Here is a 14,042-nt window from a genome sequence, read left to right as displayed (position 1 = left end):
CGCGCGCATGCAAGGCAGAGACACAGGCAGAGGGAGAAGCAGGCTCCCTGCCAGGAGCCTGACACAGGACTTGATCCCAGGACTCCAGGATTGCGCCCTGGGCCAAAGGCAGACGCCAAACCACTGAGCCACCCAGGGATCCCCCCAAAATCTTTTTTTTTTTTTTTAAATAAAAGTAAAGTATATTTTGTCTGAGCACAGCCACCCTGCTCTGTTGTGGTTACTATTTGCACGGATGATCTTTTTCTTTCTTTTTTTTTTAAGGCTTTATTTATGTATTTGACAGAGAGAGAGAGCACCAGCAGGGGGGAGCACTGGGGGTGGTGGTGGTGGTGGTGGTGGTGAAGCGGGCTGAGCAGGGAGCTCCATGTGGGGAGCAGGGAGCTCCATGTGGGGCTCAATCCCAGGGCCCTGGGTCATGACCCGAGTTGAAGGCAGGTGCTCGACCGCGGAGCCCCCCAGGTGTCCCAATAAACAAATCTTTTAAAAAAAATCAAATCCGGGATCCCTGGGTGGCGCAGTGGTTTGGCGCCTGCCTTTGGCCCAGGGCGCGATCCTGGAGACCCGGGATCGAATCCCACGTCGGGCTCCCGGTGCATGGAGCCTGCTTCTCCCTCTGCCTGTGTCTCTGCCCCTCTCTCTCTCTCTCTCTCTCTCTCTCTCTCTGTGACTATCATAAATAAATAAAAATTAAAAAAAATTGTTTTTAAAAATCAAATCCATTTTGCCAACCTGTGTCTTTTGACTGGAGAGTTGACTCCCTCCCACGTGGGCAGTCCAGGGCAAGGAAGGACTGACCTCTGGCATCTTGTTCCCCATTTTCTGTATCTCCTACAGGTGACCGTTCTTCATTTCCTATGCTACTGTCTTCTTTTGCATTTACTTGATTTTTTTTTTTTTTTGTGGTGGAATATATTCCCCCTCATTTCTTAGTACGTTTTCTTTGAATTTAGACCACCTTAGCTTCAATAACATGCAAGAACCCAGCTCCTTGGCAGCTGCCCTGACCTCTTTCGGTTCTTAGTGTCACATAGACACTATGTGTGTACTTTACACGTGTGTGTCCAAAAGTTTAAGCCAGTAATTGTTTTTCTTTTAACCTATGGGTCTTCTAAATTATTCAGAAAAAAAAAATAGAAAGTGAAGCCACAATAATATTAGCTTTTAGACTTTTTAAGATGGTAGTTTGTTAAATCATGGAGAAGACAAAAAGTGGAGCAACAAACCAGTGTCATTTACTATGAGTAAGAGTAGCTTTTATAGTGGCCTGTGCATTTGCCTTTGCTGAGGTCTTCGCTTCGTCGCAGGGCTTCGCCTTGCCGCCCAGTGCCCTGCCATTCATCCCCTTGAGGACTTCGTGCAGGGCAGGTCCGCCGGCAACAGACTCCTTCAGCTTTTGGTTTGCTGGTCTTCCTTTCTCCACAGCTTTCCCGGCGTAGGGCTGCTTTAGCCCTCTGATACGCTGGCCCCTGCCTTCCGCGGGGAAACGGGCTTGTGTTACGGAGGCTCCCTCCTATGTGGTGACTTGCTTCTCTCCTGTTGCTTTCAAGACTCTCTTTGGCCTTGGACAGCTTAGTTATGACGTGTCTGCGTGAGGGTCCCTGAGTTCATCTTATTTGGGGTTCGTTGAGTTTCCTGGGTGTTTATATTTGCATCTCTCCTAAAACTTGGGGAGATTTCTGGCTGTTACTTCCTCAGATAACCTGTCCCTGGCCTCTTTTCCTCCTGAGACTCCCACCGTCTGTACCTTGTTCATCTGATGGTCCCCTAGGCTCTGCTCCCTTCCATCAGGCTTTATTCTTTCTTTCTTTTTTTTTTTTTTTTTAGGATTATTTATTTATTTATTCATGATAGACATGGGAGAGAGAGGCAGAGACACAGGCAGAGGGAGAAGCAGGCTCCAGGCAAGGAGCCCAATGTGGGACTCGATCCCGGGACTCCAGTATTGCACCCTGGGCCAAAGGCAGGCGCTAAACCGCTGAGCCACCCAGGGATCCCCGGCTTTATTCTTTTTGACCTCAGACTTGGCTGTTTCAATATATCCCATCTTTGAATTTGTTGATTCTTCTGCGTGCTTCACCTGCTGCTGAATCCCTCCAGTAAATTCTTCGCTTCTGGTATTGTACCTCCAGCTTTGGACTTCGCTCCCCTCGTGAGTGTTTCCTCTCCCTACTGCGGTTCCTGTTTGAGTGATACCTTGTTTTCTGGACTTTTCCCTCATCCTCCTTCAGTTCCCTGAGTATCTTTAAAATGTCTTAACCTCCTCGTCTCGTAGGTCCGCCATCTGGTCTTCCTCAGGGACGGTTTCCCTTGGCCTAGGGTTTCCTCTGAATGGACCATTTCTTTCTATGCCTTGTGTTTTGTTCTTGCTGAAAACTGGACAGTTGAATAATAATGTAGTAACTGGTGATGGGGGCTCGGCTTCCTCGACCTTTGCCACTGTTGTTATTTTGTTATGGTTGTGGGCCTCCTCGTGCCAGGGACCAGCCTCAGTATAACCTGAAGGCTTCCTTGGACATTTCCCGGGCCCGCATCTCCCCTTGGGCAGGTGCAGTGACTTTCTCATGTCCTCCACATGTGCATTTGCTTTTGAATAGGTCCTGGTCTCCAATGTCTGGATCCCAAGGGGAAAAAGAGGAAGGTGGGGGTGGGTAAGAAAGACATTGGCTACTAAGTCCCCTGGAGGCTGCTTCAGCTCCGGGGGAGGGGCCTGCAGCAATAAAGCCCACCTGCCTCTGTGTCTACTCCTCTGCATGAAGACACAGATCCAGATCTTTGGAGGACAGGCTTCCTGCTGCCCCAGGCAGCTCCAGGAACGGGCACACGGCCGCCGGCCATGGGCTGGGTATCTGCTATAGTGCCGCGAGCTGAGACTGATGGACTGTCATCACCGTTTATCGTCCAAGACTTGCCCTGGGAATTGCAAGGCTTCAGTAGGCTCCAGATTTCCAAAATAATGACGTCAGGCAGATTCTGCTGGTGCAGTTGATGTCCAGGTGGAGACGCAGATCCTGCTGCTTCTACTCTGCTCAGTCCTCTGAGGACCGTTGACATTGGTGGTAGGTTCCGGGTCAGCCTGAAGCGTTCCCAAGCTCTCTCCTGCCATCCCGTCTACTTGATGGTTTTGGCAGCCACTGATGATCTCTGATTAGGTCCGTGATTTCGTAGCAGACTGTGAATTAGTAATTTTCATGTCCTTCTGCGTGGATTAGCTGCAATCCTCCTGTAAGGAATATTTGCCCCCGGTGATTGGAGTGTCCTGAAATAGTCTGGGTAGGAAATGAGTACATGTGGTCTCTCTGGGCTCCAGGCGTGATCCCCGGGTGGTGTATTATCATCATGAACTTTTGGATTCTTCTCTTGGCTGCGTGTCAATCAGTCATTTTGCTTTGATGGCAAACTGGTCCGTGGGAGGCCAGTGGGAGGCCTTTTATGTTGGTCTCCATGTCCTCTGGATACCCCATTATTTTCTGGGTGCCTCTTTGGGCCCTGGCACAAGGCCCTCAGGCTCTCCTTGTACACTTCCTCCCATATCTGAAACCAGTCACTCCTCCAGAGATCCCTGTTCCTTTTATTGGGAAATGGCTTTCAGAGACCACACGCTGGGCTGGGAGGTGGGGGGGATGGAAGATGGGGCAGCTCCGCGTGCTAGCCGAGGCCATGCTGCACTGGCCTTGGCCTTCACGCCCCACACCCAGGGTTGCCCTCCCACTGCTGGGAGCCTTGGAGCCATTTGGCAGCTAACCCGTTAAGTGCTAAAGTCGGGCTTGTGGTGGATTATGCTCCGTCTCCTGACAAGGCCTTCCCGATGCCACGCAGGGAAGGAGGTTCTGGGCAGAGATGTGACGGGCCAGTGGTTACCTCCTGGTCCGTCCCAGCCTAGCCAACTAATCCAATCACAGGAAGCCTGTGGTTATCTTGGTTGTGTGGGTGTCCCTCTCTTTGTCTCCCTGGCAGTGCTCGGGGACAGGGGCCTCACCTGCCTTGCTCGGTCACTCTCCCGGCGCCACACTGCGCGGGCCCGGAAATACCCGCTGACAACCAAGTGAACCCAGCGCTGTTTCCTTTTACCTCGACTCCCAAAGACTGAATGACTCCGCCAACCTCATGCAGTAGGGGCTGGGCCTCGGGCTCAGGCTGGCTGCCTCTACGGCAGCCCCAGCTCCACTCCCCACCCTGTGCTGGGTCCCAGGGGTGCCCGAGGGCTGTGCAGAGCATGCTGGCCCTTGGCCCTTTGCTTGAACAGGCCTATAGGGACATGGGACCTGCTGGCTGCTCCCAGAAAGACTGGGACATCCCCAGCCCCCTCCTGCCCTGCAGCCCCAGCCCAGGTTAGCAGGGGAAATGCCTGTCATTTAGTCCGGGAGGCAGCTGGTAGCCACCTCCCCACCAGGTCACCCAAAGAAAGAGGAAGTGCCCCCTTCTTCCCAGGGAGGGAAGAGAAGGCAGAGGAACGAAAGCTTACCTAAGGTCACAGTGATTTGGGGATGGGATCCAAACCCCCAGGCTCTAGCCAGGCCCGACGTGGCTTCACAGGCTGGAAGAAGATGCTCCGGGGACACACAGGCTCGAGCAGGAAGGCGAGGTGGGTGGGTGGGTGGAAGGAACAAGGGACGGGGCGGTAGGGGAAGAAGCATCTCGGTCCGGAGTCTCCGTAATGGGAAAGGCAGTCAGCCAGCAGGACCCACACTTCCCAGCCTAGAAGGCTGTGAGGGCAACGGCCAGGGAAGCCCCAGCAGCCGCCTCCCCGCAATAAATATGCTCCACTGAGGGCTGGAGTCCTGCGGTCTGGCCTGGGGGCCCAGGGGGGTGGCACCAAGGGGCCGCCGGTGCTTCCGACAGCCAAGTGTCCCTGTGGGGACTCCCACTGCCAGCCCGAGGCAGCTCCTCCCGGAGGGGACCTGTGGCCCGCCTCTCAGAGCTGGGGATCCGAGCAGCACCCCAGGCACCCAAAGCCAGCCCAGCTCTGCAGCCCACGCCCTCTCTGATGCCCCTGGCCCCGCCGCTCCCACAGCAGAGGCCTCAGAAGGCAGCCGTTCCACTTGCTCGCTCCGGTGGGACCGCAGGTGGCCCGGGTTCGTCTGGACAGTGCTGCTGGCCTACTGGGTCACCATGCGGTCTCCCGAGGGCTCCCCCAGGGTCGCCGGCCTCTCACGGGCCTGGGCCTTGTGCCGTCAGCCGGGTCACTGGTGTCCGGATAGCTGTCCCGTGGTTGTCGCAGGCAGCTTCGCAGGGTGGCTGAGTTGTCAACAGCAAGAGAGGCTGATCCCTACGTCTCCCGCGAGGCTCGCCGGCTTCCCTGAACAGCGCGGCGCGGGGCCCGCGTGGGTTAGGGGAGGCTCCACACACGCAGGGGCGCCCGGGGCACGACTCCCGAGGGCCACTGCTCTGTCAGTGTCCCTAGCAGGTGTCGTTAGGGCCACGTAAGTGGTCAGGGCCAGACCGAGGCACGGTCGCGCACTGGCCCTGCTGAGGAGGCTGCTCGGTGGCACCCTGGGCACCCATGGGGTCCCGGGCTCGGAGGCCCAGGGCTGCGGAGGAGCTGGGAGGACTCTGAGGAAGGGACCGGGAGGCCCAGATGTGGGCGGTTTTGTAGGGGTCTGCAAAGGGACAAGGCGCACGAATGTCAGCGAGTCCTCTCGGGACCCAGGGCCACGGAGGAGGGATGACCGGCAGGTCGTAGCGGAGGGGAGGGCTGGTCCAGCTCGTCAGCCCAGGGCACCACGCAGGCCCAGGCCCAGGTGCTCCATCACAGGCGGCCCGTTGGACCATCCCCAACCTGTTGGTCGTAATCTGCAGGAAGGGCGCCCGCCCCCAGCAGGAAGGACAGCCTGGCAGTGGCCCTCGGGCCTGTAACCCGGACCGGCTGGGGGGCTGCAGGGAGGGCACCCCAGGTCCCCAGCCCTAGCTCGTCCCCGTTAGCAGCCGCTACGGCAGCAGGACCCACGGCCTGGCCTCCAACCCACCACCGAGCAGCAAGTGACGTGCAGAAGTCACTTCACCTCGCTGGCCTCAGTTCCCTCCTCTCAAAACCGGGGCCCACCTGTGTGACTGCAGTCGGCCAAGCCTCCGAACGCTGTGGCAGGGCTCTCTGGCAGGGGACCGCCGGTGGTCGCTGGCCATCTAGAACAGTGCGTGTAGAAGAAAACTGGTTGTTTGTTTTACTGAATCGGAACATGCTAACTGCAAGAACCATGTGCCGGTGAGCGGCAGGTGAACACGCAAGCAGATGCACGGTTGGGGTAGGCGCCCCAAACCACGGGGTGACCGCTGGTCTGGGGGTGGGACGAGGCGGGGACCGACGGCGGGAAGAGCGAGGGGCCAGCGGTGCCCATGCCACTAAGGCCTGTCTCGGCAGAATGAAAGGACCGGCCGCTCATCAGGCGTCTCCCACCAAGCATCCCGGCAAGACCGAAGTTTCTGCGCACGAGCCCAGCTCCCCGCCACCCTCTGAATGGTGTCGCCCTGGCTTTGGGGTGAGGGGCCGGGCCTGCGGGGCTGGGGGAGTGACTGCAATCGCAGCAGGTGCCATCCCCGAGCGAGGACTGGAGCCCGCAGCCTGGATCCTAGAGAGGCCGCCCGGTGGAGTGGAGCCGCTGCGGCCCGTCTAGGCCCAACTGCGCCAGCCTCGGCCTGTCCTGGGAAACAGGGAGGCTGGTCCCTGCCCGAAGGCTGCTGTGAGCAGTAAACCAGAGAATGCATATTTTGTCCTGGGGGGCAAGGCAATCTTCAGTAAATCAATTATTACTAAAAATCACAATTTGCTACACGATTATCCACCATGTAAGACTCAGTTGTTGCCAAATTTATTTTCAATCGATGAAGTGCCAGGAGCCACCGTGTGCGAAAGAGCTCGTTGTACAGGGTCGTCCCCGCAGGAGAATCGCCAGACCCCTCGGGCAGAGCTCCTCCGTGGGCCCACGGCGAGCGGGAGGTTAGAGGGCGCCGGCGCCTGCGCAGACAACCTGGGGCCCCGAATTGCTCCGCAAACACCTCAGTCAGGTGCTTGGTCACCCCAGTGTTGGGAGAGCACAAGGGCGACAGGAGTGCAGGGAGAAGCTGCTGCGTCGTCTCTGGGAGGCGATTAGGGTCTGTGTCTGGTGTGACATCAACAGGTCTTTTGACCCAGAAAGTCCAACCCTTGACATCTGTTCTGCACCTGCTCTGGCGCGTGGGGAATGTGCTGCGGTCGCCCTGGTCTGTCCACGCAACGCGCGAACTCCGCCCGCCCGCTGATGCCAGTACAGGTGAGTCCCACAGTCACATCCAGGCCACCATGAAGCCAACAGCGAGACGGGGCGACTTTATACCCATGTGCATCAGGTGGAGAAAGCGGGATGCGGCGTGTTCCTTGCACACAGACGGTGATTCGCACGAGAGCCCGGAGGCTGCCCGTGGGCGACACCACCTTCCTTGCCACCTGCATCGCTGATTTCAAAGAATAAAATACCCACTTTAAGCCGTTTCTTGATAGTCCAGTACCAAGAGCCAAGTGCAGAGAAGTGCACGTGGGGGGCAGTGGCAGGTGGGGGAGGCGGCAGAGAAGAGCACGGACAGCGACCCTGGTGCAGGAACGTCACGCTCACAACACAGGGCCCAGGTCTCTAGATGACAGACTGTTCTAAGCAGGCAAGAGCCCCGATTACGGCCGTGGAACGAGGAGCAGGGGAGAGGGAGGAGGGATGGTGGGACAGGAGGAGTGGCCGGAAAGGGCCCAAGCTGTGGCCGGGCTGGCAGTAGTGATGGGGGCGCGAGGAGGGGGCCCAGAGGCCGCGGACGCCGGGCTTTCTGACGCGGTGACAGCCGTGCAGACACCAAGGACTTGGGAGAAGGGGCAGGAAGGGCCCAGGACGGGCCACTCTGAGGCACTGGGGACACGGGCGGAGCTTGGTGCGAGAGCGGCCGGGGGAAGGCCCAGAGGAAGGGGCCGCTTCTGGGAGGCGTCCTTGGGGGACGGACCAGGGTCCGTCAGGGTTGCCCGCGAGCTCGCCCGGCCCCCAAGGGGGCTCCAAGCACGACGCAGCCGCAGGGTCAACGACCGTGGGCTTAACTGCCGAGAAGGAAAGAAACTGGGCCACCTGGAAGGGTCCGGGGGTCGTGAGCTCCAGGGGATCAGCGCGGGGCACAGAGGTCCGGGCGCTTGCGAGCAGCGGGGTGGCCTCCAGGAGGGTTGGTGCCGCCGCACCCCTTCCCCAGATACAGGTCGCTAAGTGCTCTTGGGGTCGCTCCCCCCGACAGGAACTGTCCAGTGGGGACGACACACGTGCGCCGAGGGCGTGAGGAGGGTGGGACTCGGAGCGGGACTCCAGGGGACAGGAGCGCGGAACCACAAGTGCCGGGGCCCTGGCAGCTGTTCCCAGTGTGGCCCACCGGGGTGGCCCCCCACCCACAGCCCTGCACCCCCGGTGGGCTCCACCTGCTGCAGCCCGGCTGAGACCGGGGCAGGGGAGGCCCTGCTCCCTCTAGCACCCTCGGGGGGGCCCGTGCTGGGTCTCCCCGCACACCCCCCAGCCTCTAGAAGCCCGCCCCTTGGCACCCTCAGTGCTGGTCACTCCACTGAGGCCACGGAGGCCAAGCCCAAGCGGCCCGTTTGGCCCCCATCCTGGCAGACGCCAGCGGGGACACCAGTGTCCCTTCCTCCTCCTCCTGGCAGGACAGCCTGGGTGCTGTCGGTGCCGTGCGTCACTTCTGCAGGTCCCACGGGGGGGTCCTCTGTCGCCCCTCCTGGGTGCCACTCAGGCATCACCCACCCTGTGACACCGAGGGTGGTGACGGCACACTGGCTGCCCTCGGCCTGGCGAGGACCTCTCCCGGGCGTCCTGTGCCCGCCCCCCCGGCCCCGGACACAGAGAGGGACCCCCTCCGCGGTCACCGCGCTGAGGCAATGCGGGCCGTGGACGTCAGGTCCTGGCGGCAGTTCTCTGGCCAGATCCTGCGTTCTGGCTGCAGAGAAGCCCGCAGAAGCGGCTGGTGGGGCGGAGAGCGTCCGTCATACCGCTCGGAGCTGCTGGGGTCAGAGCCGCATCCACTCTCGGCTGCCCAGAGGTGACAAGGCGGTGGCCCGCCTCCTCACCGCCACGGTCCAGGGCCGCGCAGGGCAGCATCCAGGTGTCAAGCCTGGTCACGCTGAAAAGAGAAAAACCACTAATGGGGGAAAAAGGTCCTGTCACTGAACCTGAGATTTAAGCCCCTGACCGCTGCCACTTTTATGAATTCACATACCTCAACTTGGTTGCAACCATAAGCTGTTGCGTCTGTTAAAATGTTTTAGAAAGGCAGTTCAAGGAGAGCTAGAGGCTCAGAACACAAGGTGCCCCGCTGCCTCCGCGGGGTGTGGCTCTGGGGGTGCACATGCCCAGACCCCAGACCCCAGACCCCAAGGCCCAACGCAAAAGCCTGCTATCTGTTAGGGCGGGGCACTGCTCTGGTGGGAAGTGGACTGTGCAGAAGATGGTTCTGTCTTGTATTTTATTACATCAATGGCTTGAAAATTTTTTATTTAACTTCAGCAAATATTAGAAATAGAAAAATGAATTCTGCAGAATTTCACAAATAAATTTTTTCGATCTCCACTAACAAATGTTATCATTCAATGGCTAAGCAATTATAATGCTATGAACATTCACCACAATGAGTGTGCTGATATAGAAAACAGGCAGAAAGAGACATTAAAATAGTACTTACAACAGCATTATTACAACATATTTTCTTTAAAATTCCAACGTGGATTTTATCACTTCAAAAGATATACAGCATTTCCATTATATTTGCAAACTTAACCTTATACATCTTTTAAAATCTTGAAAAATTTTTAAGCAATCTAAAAAGCACTTAGCAAAGTTGATAGGTCTACATAATGGAATACTATCCACTCCAGTATAAATTTTAGTTTTCGGAGAAGGTGACTGTAAACACTCATTATCACACGACATGCATAGACTCTACTGACCTTCCTTCTTCTGAATTGTAACATTGCTGCAATTGTGCTTTACTGGAAGGAGGGGAAGCCGCAGGGATCCCGGGAGGGGTGGGGAGAGGGTTTGCTTTTGAGCATTGCACAAGATCACTAGATTCAGATTAGCTAACTACCTTGAGTCAACGTGAAGCCAAGTTTCACTTGATACTGAAAGCTCGGATCCTGGTCACTGGGCTTAGACACAGGCTGGACGAGAGAGGAAACGAGGCTCTCGTGTGAGCTGGCTCCGGCTTTCCTTTGCTCCGTTAAGCAGGGATCCAGTTAGTGTAATGCACTGTTTGGCTTATTTTTGGTATGCAATTATACCAATAGTACATCTGATATTCAGAAAGACAAAAATAGGGCATAGTTGAAATTTAAAGTGACAATGAGCACACGTATAGTGGTGTGTGGTATCTGAGGGAACCTTTATACACAGAAAACAACTGCTTAATTAGTCCACCGCAGTAAGCTTGTAAAACGCAAGAATTTGTTCCTTTTCATCTTTTGATTCGGGAGGTTGCTGACCAGCGAAGGGTCTTACAGGTTAAAAACTAGCAAAAGCCATTTTGAGGAATGGGTGTCCCGGTGGGTACAAGTGCACCCGGACTACGCAGTGGGTGTGTCACGCTAAGCGCCGGCTCCCGCGGACACCAGCGCCCGACCGGAGCCACCGCGATCTCAGCACAACAGAGGCGCGGCCTTCCGGGCTCGGCTCGCGAGCTATGTTACAGGATCGATCACGGTTTCAGACCAGTCAACACAATATTCAAGTAACAAGGTGTTTAAATGGATAAGTGGAAACAATTTTTACCTAACACTTTACACACCTACATAAAATTAAATAAAACAAACTTTTAATGCATATGCAATACAATTTATATCTTTTAGGATTTCTAAACTAAAAGTTAAACTATCATTTGCTTCAATGGTACTATATTTTGCACAATAACTTATACTTAGGAGAAATTTTCCACAAAAATATATATATAATTATGACATTCACATTGATCAATTTTTAAGAAGACAAAGCTTAAGTGAACATTGCATCCGAAGCAGTTGTCACTGCGGACCCTTACACATCCAAACACGACCTGCTGATGCACCGAAGTCTTGATATGTAAAAAAGGGGCTTCACATAAATAAGATCAATCACTCAGCTTTTAAAGCTCAGTGATTTCTTGCATTTACAACATCATTGCAACAACAGTGTAATGAAACAGTTTAAAACACAGTGCTACCTTATGCTTGAGACTACAACGGAGGAGTCAGGCAAAGACAACCATCTTTCTTCCTTCTGGCGCATGACAACAACGCTGCCCCTTTCCCGTGTAGAGAAAGCCAGGACCAGGCTGCTGGGGTCTGCCAGGTGTACGGGCGCAGTGACTCCTCAGGACGGAGCAAGCACGAAGGGGATGGTGCAGAGGACACACAGAGGCCTGGCACTGCTGCTGCGCCTGCCACGCTCCCCAGGAACTAGCATCGCGCTTTCAGGCATCGCCAGGAGGGAGCCATTCTCCAGGAAAGCAGCCCGGGCGTGCAGAGAGGAACAGATGTCCTGGCAGCACGAGACCCACTGCAGCAAACTGCCTGCTGCTTCCACTAAGAGGAAGGAGAAGCAAAGAGAACCTACGGCCTCGGTTCTTGCCTAGTGCCCCTGTGAGCGATGTGCAAAACTTATGCCACCTCCTCTCCACGTTTTTCCTGCCATTTTCTGATTACATAGCAGGCTTAGGATACAAGCAAAACCAAACCCTACGGCATGACTAGTGTTATTATGCTACCCCCGTCTAGGTAGGAGCAGCAAGCTGAGACTGCCTCTCGCCTCATCTGATGCTGTTCTTCACACACTCTTCCCTGACCCACAGACACCCCGTGAAGGGACAAGATGACAAAAAGTCGGGAAACTCCCGTTTACTCCCCGTGTGAATGACCTTTCTCCAGATTTCTAAAAACACACAATTCCAAACAGCATAGGTTTCTAGCTGACCCTCTTCCTAAAGAGATAATCAGCTAACTTAAAAGGGGGGGGGGGGGGGAGAAGCAAGGTGCTTGGGAGTCAAAACACATCAAATTTTAATTGCATATTTTAAATTCTTAAGAATTCTGTTTGTGCCTTAAAGCATCTGCATTTTTTTTTCTTTTTGGTATTGAAAGCAGGAAAAATATTTAAATGATGCAAAACAACAACAACAGTTCCTTCAACATATTTAGTGCAGGCTGGACTGTCCGTGGGCGGGACACAGGCTACACGGGAACGCAGTCTGACAGTCTATCCCTCAGCCCCGCAGTGGGGCCACAGTCTCAGATGAGAATAAGTGATTCTGGAAATCTCAGAACATTTATTAGAAACATTTACTTGTTCCCAGTCCAACCAAAAGGCATTACAGACCACTTTGTACATGGTTTCATCTTGGTCTTACTAGAGCCAATAAACTGACCACTTCTCTGTCCTGTACTATAATATTAAAAGAGAAAGGACATCAGTACATGACAAAAGGGGGGAAAAAGGACAAAAAAAAGCTATATGGAGTGACATGTAGAAGGCCAGTCATACCAACAGAAGGGGGAACAAACAATGTGTAGCTTTTATAAAATCATCACCAGCTATTCTAATACCCTTTATTGAGCTAACCTGACATTTAAAATCTGCACTCTGTCAGAATCTGCAGCAATTTCTCCCCTGTCTCCTAATCTCAGTGATGTTATCTTTGGCAAGCAATAAACTTTAAAGAAGAAATAAGACACTAAAACAGAAAAAGGGTTGATAACATGGTTGCCAAAAGGAGAAGGCACCAATTCCAATGCACAAGCACCAGGTACAGTGGTATGGACCGCATCTCTTGGAGTTGGATGGTGGGGTGGGGGTATCCGGAAAAGACAGGGTGGCACACCCGTCCTGGGATTACAATGCTGAAAGCTGAAGGCAGAAAGTGTTGAGGTCCATGTTCCTTTAAGCTAGTGTCCAAGGACAGTTGCTGTGAATGAGCTTTCTACCGCTTGGGAAGGAGAAGGGTGAGATTTAAGCCAGCTAAATTTACAAACCATAATTACACCCAGCGTCTGGGGAAACGTGAGCTGTCTCGGGATGTTTGGCACAATGGAGGTTATAATGCAGTCTGCCAATATACTGGGATTTCCAAAGAAGCATGATATCACTTAGGTGGATGCCTCAGGAAAGAACAAGAGAAACTTTCTAAAAGGCCAACAGGGTCACAGTCACTCTGAAAATTACATTATGCACAAAGTAGAAGTTGCAGGCCATGCAGGAACAGAGTCGTGCCTTCCAAGTTGACTACCTGTTTGAAGCTGCTGACTGGGCAGAGCTGCCATTGGTGGGGCTCAGGAGCTTCGACTGGGGACAGGTCCCCAGAGTCAGGAGGCGTGCAGGCCACGAGACTCCCCAGCACTTGGGCAGAGTGTGAGAGATGCAATGGGGCTCTCGGGGAAGTGGCGCCAACATGGAGGAACGAGCACAGAATTAAGGCAGATGGAGCACAGGACTGAAGTGTATGCCTTTTTGGTAATAGCTGCTTGTCCACAGAGATGTGATGCAGATGGCTAGGTGATGTCCTGTAATACCTGATATCCTGGAGAACACAGTCGTCCATACCAAGTGCTCAAAGCTACCAGAGTTTCTCATGAAGCAGATGCGTATCTGACGTCAAGAACAGAAGCAGCCTGAGGCAAGAAGAAGAAGAAGGAAAAAAAAAAAAAAAGATCAAAGAGCAGGTACAACACAGACTGCCACTTCCTGTGTGGCGAGAGGGGGTACGGCCCGCCCATCTATCCTGCAGACATGCGTGTTCCCAAGGGCAGGGCCTGGGCACAGCAGGCAGCGGGGCAGCGTAAGAGGGCGGCCTCCATGGCCAGACGTCTCAGGCTCGAATCCTAGCTCTGCCACTTTCTAGATGTGGATCCTTGGATGAGTTATTTCTTTTCCAGTTTCTGTTTCCTCATCTGCAGAATAGACACAATAATGACGTCTACTTCACAGGATTAGAGAAAATCGCTGGAAAGGGCATGTCAGCACAGCGTGTGGCCAAAGGCGGCACGCAGGCGTGTCAGCACCGGCTGGAGGGGAGGC

General features: G+C 54.5%; 1 protein-coding gene across 3 annotated transcripts in view; it reads right to left on the bottom strand.

The window, feature by feature from the left end:
* Positions 1–753: 753 nt before the first annotated feature.
* RCOR1 (REST corepressor 1) overlaps positions 754–14,042 on the bottom strand; it is a 138,436-nt gene continuing 125,147 nt past the window's right edge. The window contains exon 12 of one of the 3 annotated variants that reach the window (XM_025444068.3): positions 754–9,126. In XM_025444068.3, the coding sequence (XP_025299853.2) occupies positions 9,112–9,126 (15 nt within the window). In that variant the 3' untranslated portion in view covers positions 754–9,111. The other 2 variants (XM_025444065.3, XM_025444067.3) reach the window with 2 other exon arrangements.

Source organism: Canis lupus, chromosome 8 (assembly GCF_003254725.2).
Source record: "Canis lupus dingo isolate Sandy chromosome 8, ASM325472v2, whole genome shotgun sequence".
In the NCBI taxonomy this organism is placed as follows: domain Eukaryota; kingdom Metazoa; phylum Chordata; class Mammalia; order Carnivora; family Canidae; genus Canis; species Canis lupus.
This window is presented reverse-complemented; position numbering and strand designations above follow the sequence as displayed.